The 21,850-nt window shown below is 41.6% G+C and overlaps 1 protein-coding gene across 1 annotated transcript; it reads left to right on the plus strand.

Moving 5' to 3' along the window:
• The first annotated feature begins 192 nt into the window (after nucleotides 1-192).
• On the plus strand, nucleotides 193-20,488 carry LAMP1 (lysosomal associated membrane protein 1). Its single transcript, XM_068137054.1, has 9 exons — nucleotides 193-375; nucleotides 9,608-9,723; nucleotides 11,435-11,648; nucleotides 11,754-11,915; nucleotides 15,562-15,779; nucleotides 17,390-17,512; nucleotides 18,449-18,518; nucleotides 18,679-18,849; nucleotides 19,461-20,488. Exons 1-9 carry the CDS (start codon nucleotides 324-326, stop codon nucleotides 19,598-19,600), a joined length of 1,266 nt encoding a protein of 421 aa, XP_067993155.1. The 5' UTR covers nucleotides 193-323; the 3' UTR covers nucleotides 19,601-20,488.
• The last annotated feature ends 1,362 nt before the right edge of the window (nucleotides 20,489-21,850 follow it).

Consider the following 21,850-nt stretch of genomic DNA (forward strand, 5'->3'; position numbering starts at 1 on the left):
AGGTCGTCTCCTGCCCGCGCTCCCGCAGGCACATTAACACGAGCGCCTCATAAGCGGCCGTTCGGGCGCGAGTGAAACCGACAGTCTCCCCCCCTACTCTCGCGACATTCCTCCCTCTCCCCATTGGTCGGGACGCCCCCTGCGCTGAGCGCGCGGGTCATGTGGCGACGCCAGGGCGGTCCCGGTGACGTTAGCGGTCATATGATCGGCCGGGGCCGTCGCCAGTCTCCCGAGCGCGGTGTGCCGCTGCTGCCGCTTCCCCCCTCCGCTACCTTCGCCCCTTCTCCACACTCCCACCAGTGCTGCCTCGCTCTGCCCCCGTCATGGCTCGCGCCCAGGGCGCGCGGGGGCTACTCGCGGCGGCCACCCTGCTCGGTAAGGAGGGGATTGGAGCGACCTTGGCCTGTCGCGTCCAGCAGGAGGTGGAGCGGGGGTGGGGGGGTGGTCGCAGAGGCTTGGGGCGGCCTCTGGGCCGACGGCGGCACCTGTGCGCTGGTTGTAACAGGAGACCTGCCCACGGCCTTACACCTGCTGTTGCTATTCCGGGGCAGTAGCTCTGACCGTGGGAGTCGCAGGCCTCTGTGGAGGCGGCGGCACGGCACGCTGCCCGGTCGTGACTCGACCCGGGCTGGGGGGGGATGAAAGCGTCTGATTGCTGGGAGGCGGCGGGTCCTTTGGGGAGGTCATCTTTCTTCTTCCTTGTACCGGGCCCCTGCGGACCCGCTGCGGGAAGTAGGAGGATGGTGGGGAGATGGCAGCGACTGCTGCAGCTGTGCTTTGGAGAAAGAGCCTGAGCATGGGGACGCCCATCAGAGCATCTGCACTGGATTTAGGAGCAACGGCCCGGGAAGGACTCGAAAATACGCCTTTAACTCTCAAGAGGCTTGGAGACGCAGGAGCAACTGATGTCATGGCTAGGAAGTAGCCCTTTTCTGTAGGGCAAGTAACGTTCCCTTGCTTAATGGCTTTCGTCCTGCAATATCTTGAGTGAAATCTGAAATGTCGCTGGAATAGAGAGATTTTAGTGCCTTCGTGAGAAGATGGTTAGTGTGGCAAGACTGTTTTTATGAGGACATGTGTCTGGCTTGTTTACTGATAACTACCATGCTTTAGACTTCTTGCATTGAAAACCACATCATGCAACACTATCAAATTTCTGAAGTGTGGCTTTGACAGCAGAGGAAACTTCTATACCAGCCAGCAAAAATATTTCCTGGATAAATCAGCAGTTGAAAATGTTTATCTGCTGTTATTTTGGAGATTATGATAACCTTCAAAACCAGTTTAAATTTCCTTTGGTAGTAAATTTTTTTATCCTGGTTGACTGTTTCATGGAGTCTGAAAACTGTCACTCACAAGGATCGCTGAACAGTTCAAACACCCAGCTCTTTTAAGCCAATCTGGTCAGCATGGGGACTTGCAGTGCTATCACACTTGCTTTTTAAGATTGGCATCTTAAGTGGCACTAAACTGGTGTTATAATGCGAAGTCCTTGTGTAGTTTGCGTAATACAGTTATGATTTCAATGAAGAATCTGCCTTTTTTTCCCCCTTCTAATCGGCCTGTGTAGTTCAAGTGGTACCAGAGATCATATTTTGTAGGACTCTACTCCTGCTTAATTAGCAGTTTTAAGCAAAATTAGGTGCATTATCTTTGCTGCTTTCTGGCATGTAAAATGTATTAGGCTTCCGTAGCTGAGGCAACAGACTAGTTTATTTTACTACAGAGTAGTGCTTTACTGACCACCAAAGTTTTGTACCAGTGTCTAGTTGCCAAGTACTTCTATATAACTTTATCCTACAGTCTCTGGTGAAAACTTGGTGGTACTAACACCTTCCACAATCTTCTGCAACAGTGTGGGGCTTGGATGGTAGTAAGGGGAGAAGAATATGAGGAGGTAGGAGATGAATTCTTTAGGCCTTTTTGGTTCATGTGCAGCCTTTTAGTCATCTGAGTGAACACTGGTGAGGATAAGGTAATTACTACAGGAGGCTGTAGGATTAGCATGGGTGGGTCAGATGTGAAAGCTTGTTTGGCAATGCCTTGACTTTGGGACAATAGAAAAAAAGCCCTCCAGAATGCCTCACCACACTTCACTTACTGTTTCAGTTTTCCATTCACATTGAGCAGCAAGCACTAAGCTGAATATTTTGTATGTCAGCACTAAGTATTTCATGACGAATTTCCTCCCAAATATCAAACATGGATATGGAATGAAAAGAGGATTTGGGTAGTGCAGTGATAAATACAGGGAAACAGGGCTACGGGAAATGAAGTGCTTCCCCTCAAGCTTAGCAATTGCTTATTTAAAATGAATAAGAAGATGGTGCCTGTCTGTTGTTGGAGTACAATGGGTCACCTGGGTTGTGTGCCAAGCCCAACAGAGCTGCATGTGCTCTTTGAGCACCTGTAGTTTATAGTTTGTTTGTTGTGGTGGTTTATTTTGTTTGGTTTTGTTGATGGGTTTTTTTTTGTACTGAAACAAACATCAGAGAAAACATTCCTGGAAAACTGAGTTTAGAATCAGACATGGGCTTGGTATTAGTGAGTAAATAAGGAAGTGTCTGAGGTTTAGGGTAGGAAAAAAGAGTTTGACAAGGTAGCAAGAAGCCATTTCAGGGTTATTGGTGCATAATCCACGTGTTTCTATTGCACAATTCTAGTCCAAAGGGGAGTTTCCAACCTTGCTAGCAATGTAGGGATAATTGAGAGAAACGTGGATAATAAATTCCAGTCACTGAGTAATTAGATGTTGTGTTGTTTCCCTTAGTCTTGGCATTGCTGGCTTTGCAGAACTGAGACTGAATATAGATTAGTTTTCACAAAATACAACAGCTTTTATCTTGGGCAACATTGGAAACATTGTTTTGCCAAATGCTTCCCTGAACAGCATTTGCTTGGTAGATTGAGTGTGTTGACACAGTCTCTTAAGGATCTGAATTTGTGTACTAGTCCTAAGAGTGTCACCATGTGATAGGTTACTCAGTTTTGACTTCGGCAGCTATTCTGAGTTGCATTGTAACTTCTTATTTGCTGCATAAGAACTCCATAGACTCCCTGACATAACACTTTTGAGATATGCTCCCTTGGTTCCTGTTCAGGCTGACTGAGAAGTTTCATTTATCTTTTTTTTTGTGTGTGAAACTTGCTTCTAGATTGTTCTGTAGTAAATAGTGTATTTTCTAATCAGTAGCAGATGATAAGCTGAAGAATTGTCCCTCAAGGAGAAGATGGCTATTTTGAGAAGTTAACTACTGTTATCTCTGTTAAGCCTTTCTGTGTCTTAAAGATAACTTGTTTCTAGCACTAAGAAGGCACACCTTGCCTTTGCTGATTGCAGCTTAACTGCGGCAGTTTCTTTTCAAGTCAGATATGGTTATTTGGAAATTCCTTGAGAAAGCTTGGTGCTATGACAGGGTTGTTGGTATCTATTCTCTTAAGCTGGATAGAACACCCTTTGGGTACCTGCTTGGCAGCAGTACAAATGCTGTTTGACCTGTTCATTGCATTATCTTAATTCTAAATTAGATATATTTAAAATATTTTGGTAAATTAAACTTTCATTTCTTTGTGTATCTGTCTTCAAGATGGACTGCTGTTCCTTTCAATCTAAGGGTAACAGTTTCTTAACCTTCTCTGTCCTTTGACATCACTGCTGACTGTCAGTACTACTTTTTCCACTAATTCAAACAGTGTGTGTGTGTGTTAGTAGCACCCTGTTAGGAGAGTACACCATTACAGGTGTAGCTGATTTCTGCAGAGTGGACGTTTGTCTCGCTGTGCCCATTCCAGTGTTCAGACTTGAGTACAGTAGTCCACACTTAATACAGTTTGGTTTTTTTGTTAAACTTCAGTGTCTTCTGATGCCTAATAAGACACAATTGGGTCTGTGTAATATGGGAGCATGGTATGTGTTTAGTTCCTTTGGGAGGGGTGATATTTGCTCTGTCCTCAGTAGGACTAGAATAGTTTTAGTCAAGCAGTTAGTTTGTTGTATTTTTTCCAGTATCATCTCCTCTGGGGTGGCTTTTAAATTGTTGATGCAATGCTTCTTCCTCCAAAATGTTGTTTGGGCTGCTGTCTACCTTGAAGGATGTGTGTTGCTTGTGTGCTGTTATACAGCAGCTCTGATCAGAGCGGGTGCAAAATGGACTTCTGTAAATGCTGAAAAGGGTCTAGCCACATGAGTTCAGATCTCCCAGTGGACTCATGTAATCAGCTGCTGTAGACCTATCCCAAGACTTCCTTCTTCTAGGTAGGAAATCATAAAGAAGTTTCATGTGACTAAACTTGATGCAGTTATGCAATTCTCTGGCCAAATGGCAACTGTACAGCTGCTAAAAATAGTGTTGTACCCTTATAAACGTGTTTTTAAAGACAGAGATTGTTGGTCTGCAGACTTAAATTGAAAAATGAATGTTTACTGCCATAATGGAAATCAACAAGATATCAAAGCCAATCTGAGACTGCATTAACTTATCTGTTAGCTGGCAAGCATGCATCTTCCAGGGCTAGATTAGAAACTTGATATAATGAGCTGTGGCACCTGCACAAATGCAGCTGATTCTCTTAACCCCTCTCATCCATCCTTGAATCAAGTTCTGTTCCCTTTTTCCACTACTATGTATGTGCTTGTGTGTTCAACAGCAGCTGAAGTGAGTCCAGCCTTGTCTTTTCTTGCTACGCTTTCCAGGTAGCCAGAGTCAAGTGTTCTGAGTCTGTTGGTGACAAGACAAGTGTAACTCATAATATATTATGAAGACAAATCTAGTCTCCTGCAAAGTGGTTCATACATCAAGTCTGTCAAGGGATTTTCCTGCCTTCAGTTTTCTCTAGTAATGTTAGGGCTAGTAAACACTGATCTTCTGGGAAAAAAAAGGTATTTTTGAAGTTCTTGGGGTTTCAGTACTATTTCTATGTAATATAGATCCTGGATCCTAAATATGTGGTCTTGACTTGGTCTTCTGAGAAAGGATTTGTACCAGGTGTTGCTCTGGGAGTGCTGCTTAGAAGGCAAGTAATTAGAGGAGAGGAAAAACTCCTTGGGGATTTTTTCCATTCTCTTCTCTGGCATAGATTTTTGGGGTCTTTGTTCACAAAATCTCACTGAGACGACAGGATCCTTCTGAATGGTCAGAATTAGTAAATTACTGGGCATTTGTTTTCACAAGTGCAATAGAAAATAAACATCCTTCAGACAAGAGGTAAGACTTCTCCTTGGATTAATGCCCTGTATATAGCAGCATTTGCTGTGTGCATGGTGTGAACATCTGGGCCAAGGTGCAGAGTGAGACAGACACTGTAGTTTAGGTTTAGGATAATTGTGTACTGCTGGCATCAGTCTGCTGAGCCATAATCACAGGGCGTCACACCCACCAGGCTGTGATGCTCTAAACCAGTGTCACAGCGGTTAGCTGGGCTGTGCTGCAGCCATGGCTTTCATCACTGTTGCCACAGTCACTCAAAGTAACTGCAAACAGTCTTATCTGCTGGATATCTCTCTTGCTTGGACTAAGATGATACGGAGTATGTGCCCAAGTAGATTGGTGTTGCTTGATGTCCTTTCTTCCAAGAGAGAATTTGTAAAGAAGTTTTTACTTATGCAGGAAACAAGACTACAGTAGCAAACACCAAATTTACATCAAGTAGCTTTTGTGTTTGAGATCCTTATTGTTCATGTTTCTAGTAAAAATTGGAGACAGAGTTAATCATTAACTATAGTAACTGAAGTCTTCATTGCAAGCAGACAGCGTGAGCATTTACCATTAACGTATGCTTGCTCTTCTAGAGTACAACAGCCATTCATCTTTCTCCCTCAGTAGGTTTTCCTTATGTGGGAGAGTAACCCAAGGGTAGCTGTGCTTGGCTAAGAGGGTTTCAATCAGAAAAAGGGTAAAACCCCAAAGCATCTTTGTGTGGCCAAGAGATTGGGAATCCAGCCATCCTAAAAGCTATATTCAAAGGGCATTAGGTTTTAGTTGTTTAAACGTGCTAGATTGTTTTCTTAGTTTTGTAGTTAAAACAAATTTAACTTTTTGTAGATGTATTTTATTTCAGACTGTCAATAGGCTCTGAAATAGTTGTTTTTTTTGATCTAACTATGTTAGATGTAGGGTAGGATGCTGGATTTAATTAAAATTGTATCTAGCTGTTGCTGCAACTGTTTTGCCTTCAATCTTTTTATGCATGAGCCTGTAATTTCAGAAATGATGTGTAAAGGAAGAGATTGGTAGGATTTTAAACTGAAAATATGCAGCTGGAGTAAATCTGTACAAGACCCTTTTTTTTGGGGGGGGGGGAACCTATTGGAATATAAAGGAAACATCTGAAGTAAATGAGATTTCTTTAATTGTGGTACATTTTTATAATGATTCCTCTACTAGATAGCCCTAGTGGAGCATTTCTAACCAAGTGAATAATGAACTTCACAACATTTACGGTTTGCTATTGAAAAGTTTTAAGAACTCCTCAGCTTATTTAAATCTGAAGTACCTCACTTGCTTTATCACAGATAGTTGTTAGATAGGGCACTTTACAATATCACAGTATCGCTAAGGTTGGAAGAGACCTCGAGGATCATTGAGTCCAACCTGTCGCCACAGACCTCATGACTAGACCATGACACCAAGTACTGAGGTGTGTGTTTGAAGTCTGAAATTAAGAAGCCAGAGATTCTCTCAGTTTTTGTGCTAAATAGCAGAAAAATATATTTTTAGGAGAAATACAAGCAATAATCTCAGTTTGCAGAGATGCTGTGATAAAATGTAGCACTACTTTATGTAACTTAGAAATATTCCCAGGACAGATTGATTCAACATCAGTTTGCTTTTCTGTATTCTTGACATTTTGACTGTAGGCTCTTACTATTTGTGGGCTGGTGATGATTCATGCATTAATCACTAGTTGACACTGAAACTGCCTTCACAAACTCAACAGCTGCTTTCCTGCAAAACCCAGTGAGCTGTTCCTCTGCCTTAAGCTGGCTGCAGTGAAGAGTAGGCAGGACATTCTTTCCTTTGGTGTCTTGATTTGTTCTTCAGTGGGTGTTTTGCTAATCTTTCTTTGTCCTACGTTTCTCTTGATTTCATCTGCATTTCTCTCGGATCACGCTTTCTCTAATCACCATCCTTGAGCATGTCAGCAAACTTGCAGCAAAATGTCCCTCTTGGCACTTCATTGAGGACAGCTCAGTGTCTCGTGCTGGATGTCTGTCTCATCACTGGCACTGCAAATCCAGTAGCTCCTGAACATGCCTTAAAAAGGAGTGGGGATTTGTAGTGTTTGTTCCATACTTACGAAATTGTGTTGTGTCACTCAACCTTGAAAAAAATCTTAACAGTTATGCAGGTAGTATCTTTCAGTTTGTTCACACTCCTTATTCTCTGTCACTTAGACTTGCTGGGACTGATTTGTCTGCTTTTCATTCCCAGACTCTGCCTTCCATTTAGTGCTTTCTGGTACCTTGGCGTTGTCTTTTGTTGTCCTCTGAGTCATATGTAATGGGCAGGTCTGTCACATTTTCCTTTAGGTCAGCAATATTTTTCCTTAATTGTTTGTCAGTCTTTTCTTTTCCTTGCATTTCTCTCTAAAACTGGGTTTGTGTTTGTTCTTGGGGTTTTTTAATTTGTTTCCTTTTGGTTTTGTTTTCTTCTGTCACTTTTATTGCCAGTTGTCTTTTAGCTCTAAAATCACCAAGGTTTTTAATAGCTATCAAACACAGGAGTCAGTATGCACACTGAAGGCTTTAATTCTAGCATGATTTCCATTCATAGTGTGAGTTCAAGTAGCCTTGGACTCTTATTCCCTGCCTCTGTGGTGTTTTCTACTCTGGGCCTCAAGAAAGTGTAAGCAGCTTGCTTTTCAGTGCTTGGGTAAAATGTAAACAAGTTCCAGGAAGTGGAAGGGAACTTTGCAAATTGAAATTTCCATGTGGAGGGGCATTGGCTGCTTCTAGGATTGCTCTGAACTGCAATAAATAGAATTTTGTTGTGAATGTGTGTTCCCTGATGAATATTATGAGCTGGACACAAAGGAAAAGGTAAGATGGTTTTGCTTTGAAATACCTGTTTTCTACACAATTCATTCTTAACAGTTTTTCCTCTCTGGTTTGAATTCCAGCTTCAATTTTGTCCCTCTTTGATGCTGGGGGAAGATACCTTTTTGCTAATGGGTAGGCAAGGAGGGAAAATGCATGCCAACTGGCAGAGAAATTGTTTCCAATGTGTTCCTACAACTGAAGGGCCTTCTACCAAAGCTCAAAAGGCAGAAGTCCAATCTTTCCTAATATTTGTCTTAATACAGTTGTATACACCATAGTTGTGTCGTGAAAAATTCAAGTTGGAATTTTCTCTTGAACAGCTTCTTGGGGAAGGAAGCGAGCTAATGGATAATCCCTCAGATCTTTTTGCTGTATCAGCAGTTGGATTAGTGTGTTTGACTCTGAAGTGTAATTGCTTGAGATAGTGATTTATGTCTTGCAGTTGGGTTTTATTTATCAGGTTTTCTGCAAGACTGAAGTTGTTGCAAATGCAGGCTGATAAAGTGCTAGCATAAAAACGGTGCAGTCTTTTTGTAGTGAGGTTTGAATGTGTGTGGTGACAAATTGAGAATCAGAAGAATAATATGCTCTACCATAAAGAACTTGGAATACCTTGGTATGATTTTGGATACAGGAGCACTGCCCGGTTAGCAAATGAAATGTGTGATGACCATCTTTGTCTGTATCCAGCCTGATGTAACACATCCCCTAGGTGGAGCTTCATTGGCAGTGGATGCTGGTCTAAGTTGATGCTATTGTCCGAAAACATACATGATCCAGTGCTTCTCTCAACACACATTCTTACCCTGTGTCTAGGTTGAGTTTTACCCCTTTACCCCTCTTAGGTCAGTACTCATGTGACCAGTTGTACTAGTGCTGGTGCTGGAGGGGAGCAAGGTGGGGGAAGCTGTGCTTTTGTCAGCAGCTCAGTTTTTGAGGTTCAACCAGTCAGGAAAACAACCTCAAGTCTGTCTCAAGGTCTTGGCCTCCATCCCTCCTCTCAAGTGCAGAGAGCACGATGACATTAAAGTTCTTCTGGTAAGGATGGCATGCTCCATCATGCTATTTTTGGCAGCCCCTCCAAAACATCTGCAGTTGATCCAATCTTTCTAAAGGCTGCATTCGGTGCCTGTACAGCTGAGTGTCCTGCTACAGTGGAAATGGAGGCTGCATGGTGTGCTGCTGGGGAATGGCTGAGCACTGTGGGCATACAGGATCAAATATGCTAAGTTGGTTCTGTCTGAAGCTTGCTAACTAGTTGTGTAGGGTGAGCACTAAGTAGCTGCTTTGAACAGTGTGGCTGGTGTTGCAAGTTTTTATTCTCCAAGGACCCAGCATGTCAACAGTTCTGATTTGTGTGGCTTTGTCTTTTTATAAATGGGATGTTAAATTTGTCCTCAGTGTTAGTGATGTTGAAGGTAGTACAGAGGTTGGTGGTGGTCAAGTTTACAAACTCAGCTGCTGTAGGATGTACTCCATTTAAAATGCACAGCTTTCCATATTTATCTCCTTGTGATAGTAAATTAAAACTTAAATGACACCAAGTCAACCACTTGTCATTCTTAACAGGCTTCTTACAGGCTTCCTCTTCATTTGAGTTGAAAGATTCAAGTGGTAAGGCCTGCATAATTGCTGATCTGACAGTAGCCTTCTCGGTGGAATACAAAAGCAATGGACAAAAAGAGGTAAGGAGGATGTCTCGCTGCTTGGCTTTAACTTGTGTTTATCAAGAGTGGCATTTCTGCATGTGTGTGGTATCTAGACTTGGAACAAATACTTAAGCATGGAAATTTGCTTCAGCACAGACTTCCTTCCAATCATACTGCATCAACTTTTCTTTTATTACTGATGTTTCTTCTAGTTAAACATAGTCAAGGCTGTCTGAAACCACAACAGACAATATATGTGTGAAATGACCTTAGACTGAAATTTCACACCAATCCTTTTAGTAGCTAAGACGTCTTTCATTTGAACTACAAAGACAAAGATGCTACCAGTTGTCTTTTGGTGAACTTCGTCATGCTTACATGGACTAAACCTAAACCGAGATAGCCATCAGCACACAGCTTTTGAACTTCCCAGAAATCTGTGATCCCCTCACTGAGCAAATCTGTAGCTTGCAAATCATGGATTATTTATAATCTCGTTGCACTTGCCTGTTCTGAAGCACTCTTAAAGTTGATTATTAGAATAGAATAAAACCAGGTTGGAAGAGACCTTCAAGATCATCGTATCCAACCCACCTAAACAACTAACCCATGGCACCAAGCACCCCATCAAGTCTCCTCCTGAACACCGCCAGTGATGGTGACTCCACCACCTCCCCAGGCAGGCCATTCCAATGGGCAATCACTCTCTCTGTATAGAACTTCTTCCTAACATCCAGCCTAAACCTCCCCTGGCCCAGCCTGAGACTGTGTCCTCTTGTTCTGGTGCTGGTTGCCTGGGAGAAGAGACCAGCCCCTGCCTGTCTACAACCTCCCTTCAGGTAGTTGTAGAGAGCAGTAAGGTCACCCCTGAGTCTCCTCCTAAGCAACCCCAGCTCCCTCAGTCTCTCCTCATAGGGCTTGTGTTCCAAACCCCTCATCAACTTTGTTGCCCTTCTCTGGACTTGTTCCAACAAGTCAACATCCTTCCTAAACTGAGGGGCCCAGAACTGGACACAGTACTCGAGGTGTGTCCTAACCAGTGCTGAGTACAGGGGCAGAATGACCCCCATTAGTGTAATGTGAGATTTAAAAGTACCTACTGCTTTACCAGTGGTGTAATTGCTGTGTGTGACTTGAGCTGAGTGTTTCATTGCATAGTCCACTTTTTCAGTGGTGCTGATGGTGTGAAATCCTGCTGATACTGGTATACAAGTCTGCTTGCAGAGGTAATTGTTCTCATAACATGTTTTTTGGCTGTTTCTTCTTGTAAACAGTAAGTTTTAAACTTTCCTGTAATCAGTGTATTGTTCTTCAGGTGCCATATTACTTCTCAATATGTAATAAAAGTTTGGCTATGATACATGTTAGGTTTTGCCATTTGCTGCTTTTGTTCTTGCTCAATTGTACTACAAGAAACAAAGCTGGCATTCTTGTGTTTTTCACGTGTCCAGAGTGTTCCAGATTTAACTCACCGAGTACAGAAGTACCTGCAAATTCATAGAGGGGAAAAGTGTAAGAGGTGCTACAAGTGCATACCATCATCCTCAAATTTCAGAGAGCAGTGATCTCAGGAATCCAAGTGCCAGTAACATGCTACTTGCTATATACAGGTGTAGAAGTGAACATCTTGCAGCATGTATGAGTGTCAGCTGTGTCCTGTGACAGGTTCATGGAATACTTCAAGAAAGCAATAAGGAAAAGCTGTTAGACCATCCCATTGACATGTATTTTGTTTTCTGCCCTACAGTTTGCAAACTTTTTTCTTCCACAAAATGCTACAGTAGAGCCACAGAGCTCATGTGGCAAAGCTAACACATCTCATCCCGTCCTGGTATTGGGTTTTGGAGCAGGACATTCGTTAAGCCTGAATTTTACAGAAAATGCAGACAAGTACCAAGTTGAAGAACTAGTTTTCCACTACAATCTGTCAGATGCAACTTTATTCCATAATTCAACTACAGGTAAAAGGAAAACTTCCTGTTCTCATTGTGTAGCCCTTCCAAATACAATACCAATTGGTTTCTGCGAATACTGTTGTAGACTAATGCAGTGCAATCTTTTTACAGGAGACGTGAAGAAAGCATCTCACAAAACTACTATTGTGGCACATATGGGAACAAAATACAGATGCATCAGCTTCAAGCATGTCAATATGAAGAATGTGAACATCACTTTTAGCAACGTTACTTTGGAAGCCTATCTGACAAATGGCACTTTGAGTACAAACAGTAGGTATCCTGTAGCAGAAAATGTACTTGGTGCGCTGATATTTACAGCAATAGATTATTTCTTTTGAAGTCCTGACTAGTGTGTTTAAGAAGGTTCAAACTAGATCTGAAGCTCTGGTAGCAACGTTTTTTGGAACAAGTGGACCTGCTTTAGGTGCTCTCCATAGGAGTGTCAGCATGCATAGACTAGAAGATAGGTATTAGGGAACATTTCTTCTGTTCTTGAGTATTTGAATGGAAACATCTGCTGCGGTTAGATCCCTGGGGCTCATGGCCAAAATCCTAGATTAAGAAATATTTGATAACTGCCAAGTATTATGTCTCTGCCAAAGTAATTTGAACTAGTTACTGTGTGCCCTGGGGAAGATTAGCAATATAGTGACAAATAGCCACTCTGTAGGGAGCAGGTATTTACATCTTCATACAGGACACTTTATGCAAGCAGTAACAGGGACGTTCTTTCTATGTCAGGCTCAAACACAAAGTATGTTTTTGTGTCCTGATTGCTTGTATTGAAAAGCATTTTGAAATGCCACTGCTATAATGATTAGAAGATAAAGCTACCTAATGTTGTGTTTGTGTTCTTTGCTTTTGTAGCAACACTCTTCATATGTGAAGAGCCATGTAAACTGATCAACTATTCTGTCTTAAGGTGTAGTAAGCCTTTGCCTTGCATTTGGAACAAGTAAGAAGTCTTCATCTGGGCAACCTGACCTAGTTGAGGATGTTCCTGCTTGCTGCAGAAGGGCTTGGACTACATGACCTTTAGGGGTCCCTTCCAACCCAAACCATTCTATGATTCTCTGGGAAATGGAGAACTTTCATTCTATTTATCCTATTTCTGCACCTGTTAAGTTGAATCTTAAAATTAGGGTAGTTAGTGCCAGCGTGGCATAGATTCTACAAATGCATCTCTGCCTTGTCCCATCTCCCTGAATGTCTTGCCTGATGTGTGATAGTACTGGCATTGACTTCTTTATGGCTGCTTTGTGTGGCTACCTTAGATATCAGTGTATGGTCCCTTGATCAGTCTTTTCCATTCAGTGAACCAGTTTGCAGCAAAGATATGGACCTATATTTGTCACTTAAAGAAAATATCTTGTTTCTATTACTTCAGTCTTCAGAACTATCTACTACTTTAAAGCACAACATCCTGAATCAGTTATACTGGATGACTGCAGTAATTATCAGTCATCAGCAGGCTTGAACATTAGCTGTGATATCAGGAGAAGATGGGTTTTAACTTACACAGTAGGGACATTTTACTGAAGTTCTGTAGAATACTTTTAAGACCACCTGTTACTTGTTCTTACGAAGTCCTTTGGCTGGAAATTCAATACTGCATTATTTCTGGGGGGTGTTCCTTATGCAAGACCAGTTTGTCAGCATTTGCTTTATTTTCTATTCCTACACTTCCTTCTCTTCTCTCTTAGATGAAATGCTTTTATTTGCCATGAGTACTTCCCCAGTGCTTTTTGGTTTTGTTTTTTTCTCCATCCTCTGGCAGCACTGTTGATGAAACTATTTATCCTTGTAAAACCCATGTGATTGCCTGTGACCCTGGAATAGACCCTGGTCTGAGGTCAAGGCTTTGGGTTAGTTCTTTTTGTTTCCATATATTGCCATGCACAGTGGGGTTTTTTGCTTAAAATTATCATAATCTCTAAATTTTGTTGTTTGTTTTTTAATTGTCTTGGGTCTGCTCCTAGATAGCTCTTTGTGCAGTAGGAAGAGAAATATCTTTCTTGGTCTGTTTGGGTTTGTGGTGGTTTGGGTGGTATGGTGTGGTGTTTGGTTTGGGGTTTTTTTTGTTGTTGCTTGTTTTGGGTTGGTTATTTATTTTTTTTTTAAATTGGGGGGATTTTGGTTGGTTAGGTTTTTTATTTTATTCAGACAGTCAGAATTTTCACTTTATCCTTTTTTGAATCTTTTTGACCCTGAAACCCTATTCTTCTTTCCAGACTCACTCCTCTTTTCCATTCTTGTAGGCTTGAAAACTTCCCTGTTCTTTTGGCAGCTAGTTATTGATAAATGTTATACCTGGAAATCTCCCTTAACTTTTTCCTTGCCTACAACTATTCCAGTAGAGGATGTTTCTGCTGGTGATCTAGATAAGGCTCCCTGGAAGGCAGAATAGTCACTATTCAGTACATGTGGGCATCACTAGTAATGGTAACTTTTGTTGTAGTACCTTGGAGCCTAGTGACTGAGGTTACAGTAGTGATTATCTGCAGCTCTGAAGAAAAGAAGGCTTTCGTTTTGTTGGTAGTTTTGTCACTTTCCTGTACCTGTCAGAAGAAGACATAAGGATTTGTCTGATCTTCAGAGCTGTCTTGAATAGTGTCTAGGAGCTATGCTGTAACTCAGTACAATGAAAATAATGTATCAAGACTCCATTTAGGACAAACGTCTACTTGAAGTCACTTGGCTGTTTCCATCTCTGCCAGCTTGAGTAAGAGGCTGTATATGTTGAGGTTTTGCAGGTGGAGGGAAATCCTTCATTGAAGTACTAGTAAATCTGCTGTTTGGTTTGTTTGTTAGGAAATTATCACATTTTGGGACCTGACCAGTGTCAGCCTACAGAAAATGGGTCACTTCTCCATTCAGCCACTTTCCCTCTGCTCTTTAACTTTCCAGAAATGCAGTAGCAATAGCAAAGTATGCTATGTTTGATTCTGTATAACTTCAGAAGGTGTGATTAGAGTTCCTGTTTCTGAGCTGTAATTGAAAGTTAAGTTGCTGTTTAAGTTCAGAGGCTTTTAATTAGGTATCTATTATCTGCAGGATATGTAGGGATTAAATTTTAGAAGTAGGCCCTTTGAGTCAGAATTGACAATTGCTGCACTTGCTGCTGTTCTTACAAAGTACAAACTTGTATCTTGTCATGTGAAGATGACCTTGTCTGGGAACATGGAAGCCTCTAGCACAGTAACATCTTTGCTTTGACCTAGGTTTTGGCTCAGAAGTTCAATGCTAGAAAATGATTTCTTCCCAGATCATGTTAAGGTCTCACTGCCAGGTGTTCTAAGTATTCTGGAAAAACAAACAGAAACAACACCAGAGTTGCTGTTCTTTCAGTCTTTTTGCCTTGGAAGAGCCACAGCACTGCTATGAAGACTCAAGAGGTCCAGCAGTATTTTAATGTTACTGTGGGTATTGCCAAGAGAATGACATAGGGTCCTCCCAACCTGGTGGTGCAACTGAAAGAGGAAGAACACCACCTCTCCTAGGAGAACAATTTTAACAGTGGGTGCAACTGTTCTTCTGCTTCTAGCACACAAGTGCCCAGAGTGTCTAAGTGGTAGTCATCTCACCCTTGCTGTGAACATGCATCAGGAATGCTAGCTCTGTCAGCATAGCAGCCTCTTTGTTTATCCTGACTTGATAGCAAAATGAAATGACACATGAATGAAAGCAGATGTAGTTACCATGAACTTCTGTAAATAGTAGCAGAGGTGTAATTTTCACAGCTAGCTGTTGAAAGTGTCTCAGACTTTGCAACAAGAGTTTAGGTAATGGTTTACCCGTGTTTCTATTAGAAAAAGTTACTTGACATTGTGTTCTTTTCTTTCCCTGGAGGATTAAATGAGTAGTTCATCCCACAGCTTCATTTTGTGTGGTAATGACTCTTTTCTGTTCCCTCCAGTGACAGAATGTGCTGAAGATACGGTCTTTACTACTGCTCTAGTTCCCACAACTCCTAAACAGACTACTAGCCAGGTTCCAACAACTAGTCCAGCGCCAACTGCCTCACCCCCAAATCCTGCAGTCGGTAAATACAACGTGACCGGTGTCAATGGAACCTGTGTGCTTGCCTACATGGGATTACAGCTTAATATCACCTATCTGAAAAAAGATGAAAAGGTACTTTTTTCCTTCTCCTTTCTTCAAAACTTTCACATTCCTTCTTTGGGAAAGACTTGTTACAGGCTAACATCTCTCTTTTAAAAATGTGCCAGTTCTTTGTATTGTTCATCCATGATTGTCCTCTATTTGAGTTTATTCATTTGGACTGGAGTAGAGTAGTGATGATTCAAACAGTTCTCTTCTACTGAAAGTGGTCATTAAAGATTTTTCCATTCAATAAGAGCACTAAATTTGCCTTTCAAATCCAGTAAGTGTGTACAGTCATTGAACAGTAAAAATTACAAGGGTATGAGTAGGTGGAATCCTATTATCAAAGGTGCCATCTGAACAAGGTTTTCTTAACTGTTAAAGTACAGGAATTTGGCTTGAGGAACCTGAATGATAAACAGTGAATGACTGCTAGAAGGGAAAATTACTACTGTAAAACTGGACAGGCTTGGTTAGAGTTAACTTGCAGCTAACACCCAAGAAGCTTGGGTTTGACTTCAGTGTTTAACAGCTACTTAATAGTAGATTTTATCAGCAGAAATGTTACGTGTTTGATACAAGATCCAGACCCAGCACAGGTTCTTTCTCTTCATTGTTGATGCAAAGCCCACCTCACCAGCTACATGGTCAAACCTGTTGCCTACTAAGTGGTAAGGCAAAGCTATGAGGAATAATCCCAAAATGACTGCTGAAGACCCTCAAGAGGAAGCAATGACCAAGGGTCATCAAACCTTCCTATTCAGTACAGCTTTGTTTATAAGGACCTTTGTTCACAAGCTGCTTTTTCCTGTCCTGGGGCTTAATCTGACCTAACGGGGACACATGCAGGCAAGCAAACTGTGGCCACTTTTGTGTAGGTTTAAGTTGGATCTCAGTGATAAAGCACCTGGTGTGAAGAGGGTGGTATCTATATAGGCTTTAGCTGCTTAATCTGTATGTGGTGGTGCAAAGGAGCCTGTTGCATTTATTTGTGATGATGACAACTGTGTTTTAGCTACCTTAATTGCTTGAATTTCTCTAAGCTGTATTCTGTAGTCTGACATTTTAGCTCTACTGGAACAACTGATTCCTAGTTTAATGACCAGTGGAGAAGGTGGCATATAGGTTTTTCCAAAGTACTATGAGCACATGAGGATCAACTAAGAACTACTGAAAGGTTTCTGTGTGGTCATTTCTTTTCTTTTGCAAGTGCATTTAACCTACATCCTCCTGCAGATAAAGGACAATATAAAACCATCTACCATGAGCAAAGCCAAAGCATTTTAAATAAGTGACTTATAAGATTATTGAATTTGCAGGTGGTTCCCTTGATTGCTCCTTCATTATGTCACAGCATTATTTTATAGCTTATTGCCCCCTGTGTAGTGGTGGTTACTGATATTTTTCCTTATACTGCTAGGACTAAAGAAGTTTAATATGGAGAGAGCAGCAGGTTATTGGTTGAAGCCAGCCAAGGCTGCAAAAAGCTTCGCCTTTAACTTGTCTCTGCCCAGTTGTCTGTAATGTTTGGGCAGATACAGCATTCTATGGGTTTGAGTACAAGCAAGCTAGAAGTTGGCTGAATGCATGATGACGTGTTAGTCTCTTCAGATGTCATAACTGGTCCTTTTCCCTCATAGATGGGCTTGGATTTGCTAAATTTCATACCAAATAACACAGCTGCTTCTGGGAGATGTGACAATACATCTGCCTTCTTGAATCTGACTTTTGAGAAAACAAGTGTCATCTTCCACTTCGCATTGGTAAGAATCCTAGACACAGTGTGTGGGCGCTGCAGGACTTTTCATGTGGTAATACTAACTGGGACAAGTACAAGAGGAAAATAGCTGCAGCTAGAGAAAAGGTGGTAAATAATTCCTTTGGTCTTAATACTAGGATTTAGAAAGTTTAGTACTTTAACTGTGAAGAAACAATATACATATGTGCCCTTGTATATACACCAGAATCTATTTTGGGATAGATTCAAAAATCCCATTTTCGAATGAGAATTTCTTTCAAGATTGTATTGCCTACTCTGTAAAGATTCTTGCCCTAACTGGGAACAGTGTGTGACAAGCAGGCATCTCATCTAACTGTACCAGTCTGGAACAGGATTTAAGTCCCCAATATTCTGTGTACAGCCCAAGGCCTATGTGTACATGATGGTTGGAAATCCTGGTTTCCACAGCCCTGCCCTAGTGCTGTAGTAGAAATGGGTACTCTGGAGGACTGAATCCACTGTTTGTCAGAGAGCTTCATGTTCCCTTTTAATACTCATGGGATTGATCAAATGCAATCACCTTGACCTGTGGCTATTAAATGACTCCCCATCTTTGTAGGGTACTGAGCTGGTTTAAAGCTGTACCTGTAGCACAGGTGAGATTGTTGCAATACCCTGGTTAAAGTGTGGGTGGGACTCTGCCTGTAGTGTAGAAGTCAATTTATAATTCTGAAGGGTCACAGGGCCCCCCTTCTCTACCCCCTTCCCTCCTCCAAAGCAACCTTCCCTAAGATGCTGCATACCTTCTGTAGCTTTCCTCTGCTAATGCTCTTTCTTTGGATGCTAGTTCCAATTGTAGACTATCCTTTGAAGAGCCTTCTCAAAATGCATGCAGGCCTGAACTAAAATGTTAACAGCTTCTGTTGTATGCTGTTAGCTTAAATGACAACTTACTGTTTTGTTGGTTTTGTTTTAAAAGAATACAAGTGCTGAAAAATTCTTCCTGCAAGGTGTGAGTGTAAGCACAACTCTGCCTTCTGAAGCAAAAGGTAAGAACTTTTAAGAAGTCTGTTTCTAGTGACTACTTCTGTAAATATTAAGGGTTACTGCATTAAGTAACATGTTAATGTCGGGGATGAATGTATCAAATTACGTCCTGTGAGCTTACAGCTCCTGCTCTTCAGGATTCTAAGACTTTCTATTTCACAGTTCCACAGTTTGAAGCATCAAACAACAGCATGAGTGAGCTGAGAGCTACAGTAGGAAACTCCTACAAGTGTAGTGCAGAGGAGAATCTCCAGGTCACAGACAAAGCCCTTGTGAATGTATTTGATGTTCAGATCCAAGTTTTCAAGATTGATGGAGACAAATTTGGGGCAGGTAAGAGGTTTACAGTTTAGGGGAGGAGTCTAAGATGCATGAAACATACTTTGGTACAATAATCTCTAGTTAAATGTCAGGATGTAGGTGCTATGTTTAGTCTCTGTATGCCCTACTACAGATGTTGGGGGGCTGATTATATGCCTGAGTTGAGGCTAGTGCAAGAGCTACATAAAAAGCTTTGAAATAACTAGAAATTCTTCCTTGTGGCCAAGGGAGGCATTAAGGAAGAACATTAACTTTCCCTATGAACTGTGCAGGCCATTGCCTAAAAGGGGCAAAGTTCCAGGAAATTCCTTATTCGTAGCTAATGGCGTCCTTTATGGTTAAAGCAATATGGCTGGGGGTGGAGTGATGTGTTGGCATAATACTAACAGCTCTAGAGAAGGAAACAGTTAATGTAAATCTCTATAGAATCTGTGTACAACTGGTACTATTATCCAGAGTGATGATAGTTAGTGAGCTTGGCCTCCTTTTGGTTGTTGGCAAGCTAAGCTAGACGCTAACTAGAGCCAGTTTTATCTGACGTGCTGAGGGCAGAAGCTTGCAGTTCTAGATGTAGCCATCTATTGGTGGACTAGTGCCTAACATGGATCTTTTTCTCTCTTCAGTGGAAGAATGCCAACTGGATGAAAATAACATGCTGATCCCTATAATAGTTGGTGCAGCCCTTGCTGGTCTTGTTCTAATTGTCTTGATTGCTTACTTGATTGGCAGAAAGAGAAGCCATGCTGGATATCAAACAATTTAATGACTTGCACTAAAATCCAGTGTAGATGAAAAGCAATTGCAAGAGGCTGGGGGGAGGGAGGGAAAACCCCACATATTTCCCCTGAGCTAAGATTGATATTTTAAGGGAACACCTTTTCTTGCGAGTTGCTGCTGCTTTAAAGTCTGCTTTATTAAATGTGAAATCATCTTGCAGCATTTAACTATGCACAAAAATAACTTCTGAAGATTCTGGTGTTTAATTTTGCTAACTAGTTTAAATATTTACCCACTTAGAAAAAAAGCCTAAAAGTTTTTAAGGGTGCTTTTTTTGGAATTGGCATCAGGTCATGTCAGCTAAAGATTCCAGAGAGGGATGTTGCTAATTCACACTGACTTAATTTCAGAGCTCATAACAAAGGGAAAAGGTTCATTCTCCGTACTGCCGCCACCCAGCGATGATGTTAATTGTACTGATGATGCATTCAAAAAAACCCTCAGTAACAACTGACAAAATGCAGATGTAAAAATCTAAGCTCCACCTTGTCTCTTAGGTGTGTGTTTTTTACTAAGCTTTAAACTTGATGCCTGGCATATGCAGGGTGTGAACAATGCAATACTCGAACCTTACAGGAACTCTTTCTGATTGGACAGCTACCCTGTTTGATATTTTTGATGCTCTGCCAGCTTGTTAGGAGCTGGCTCTTTTTTAAAATGGGTGTTATTTTTATTTACCTTTTTTTGTAAAGTGATTTCAGTCTATTCTGTTGGAAGGTCCAGAGAGATCCTGATACTGCACATGTGTACAATATAGATCTCAATCTGCTGATTCTCTTGCTTTAAACTTGGCTGGGGGGTTGTACACTTTAAGGATCAGTTCTTATGTATGCATTGCCTGTAACAATGCTAATAAAGACACTTTTTTTCTGTATGTCTTGGTGTTGTGATCACTCCTAAAAACATTTGATCAAGTGCTGAAGTCTTGCTTTAGCTTTCCAAGGGAAGCTTTAAATGATCCTTAGTGTGGAGTTATGTTAAGCAGGCATTGACATTTTTAATCTGTCTTTTTTCCCCTTGTGGCACAAAGGTGAGACTTAGCTGTGTCTTTGTCTTCAGAACAGTCCCCTTTTTTTGGACTTTGTGCTTGGGAACAGTTAAAGCTTCTGCATGTCAGTAACCTCAGATCTGGAGAAGTTAACTCTTCCATTAAATTGCCGCTTGCTGAGATGTCAGTACAGCGGTCTGCCTGAAGCATCACTTTCTGGAAGTGCTGCTAAGGTGTTCTGTGTAAGGACTCTTGTAAGTGACATTTTAGGTTTTGCTTTGAATTTGGATTCTTACCACAGTAGGAAACATCTGCAGAGGTCTCTGTGTATTGTAACATGATGGAATTGAACCTTGTATTTAAAGCGTCACTGACTCCCTTCTGCAACAATGTTTTGGTGGTAACAGCGCAGTGCTAGCTCCACAGGACAGAATCCAAGGCACTCTGAAACACTGCACAGTATGCTGTCCTAGTATATTTTGGACCATCTGTCCTCCTACCTTGAAGGTACCCGGAAACTGGATTGTGCCAGTGGTGAATAAATGAATGTTTCTTCATACCTGCTGATGTATAGTACTGCTACTGTACTTATTACTCAAGGTAAATGGTGTATTATCTGCTATCATAAAGGGTAAGACAGCTTTGAATCATACTGTTGAGTAGCTGTCTTGTACAAGGGAGTACTCAGCTACTTCCTCTGAAAGCTGATGGTGGTGTTTTTCCCCCTGCTGAGGAATGAAAGAAACTGCACAGCAGGGGATGAGTAAAAGGCCTTCCTTGTCAAGGAACAAAAGTGGCTTGGAGTAGAGTCTGAAAGTCATGTTGTATTAAAAGGTAAGGCTTTCCACGGCAACAAGGCACATAAACGTCACACATTTCTGCCCTCTTCACTTGTTCCTGCTTCTCAGGAGGAAGGAGAGGGAAAGGATTTGGCCACGAGAGGGCCCTGTAAGGACAAGAATTCAAAGGCTGGAAGAGGCCTAGTGGCAGGGAGAGGGCCGCTGCTTTGCTTGTTTCTGCCCAGGGATATTTATACTTGCATTGAGATACAGCTTTGGAACTGCCTCATGTTTCACTGTTTCATGGAAGAAATCTTTTTGTTTGCAACTTTCTCAGAAAATTTTTAGGGACACAGGTGTATGAAGATACAGCACCTATGGTGCAACCTCAGTACACCAGCACAAAGCAGGACAAGCATCTGTTTGGCATCCCCTACAAAGTGAAAAATGCTACTGCCAGATGTTGGTT

The sequence above is a fragment of the Melanerpes formicivorus genome, unplaced genomic scaffold, assembly GCF_026170545.1.
Source record: "Melanerpes formicivorus ecotype bairdi unplaced genomic scaffold, bMelFor1.0.p_v2 SCAF_1, whole genome shotgun sequence".
Lineage (NCBI taxonomy): Eukaryota > Metazoa > Chordata > Aves > Piciformes > Picidae > Melanerpes > Melanerpes formicivorus.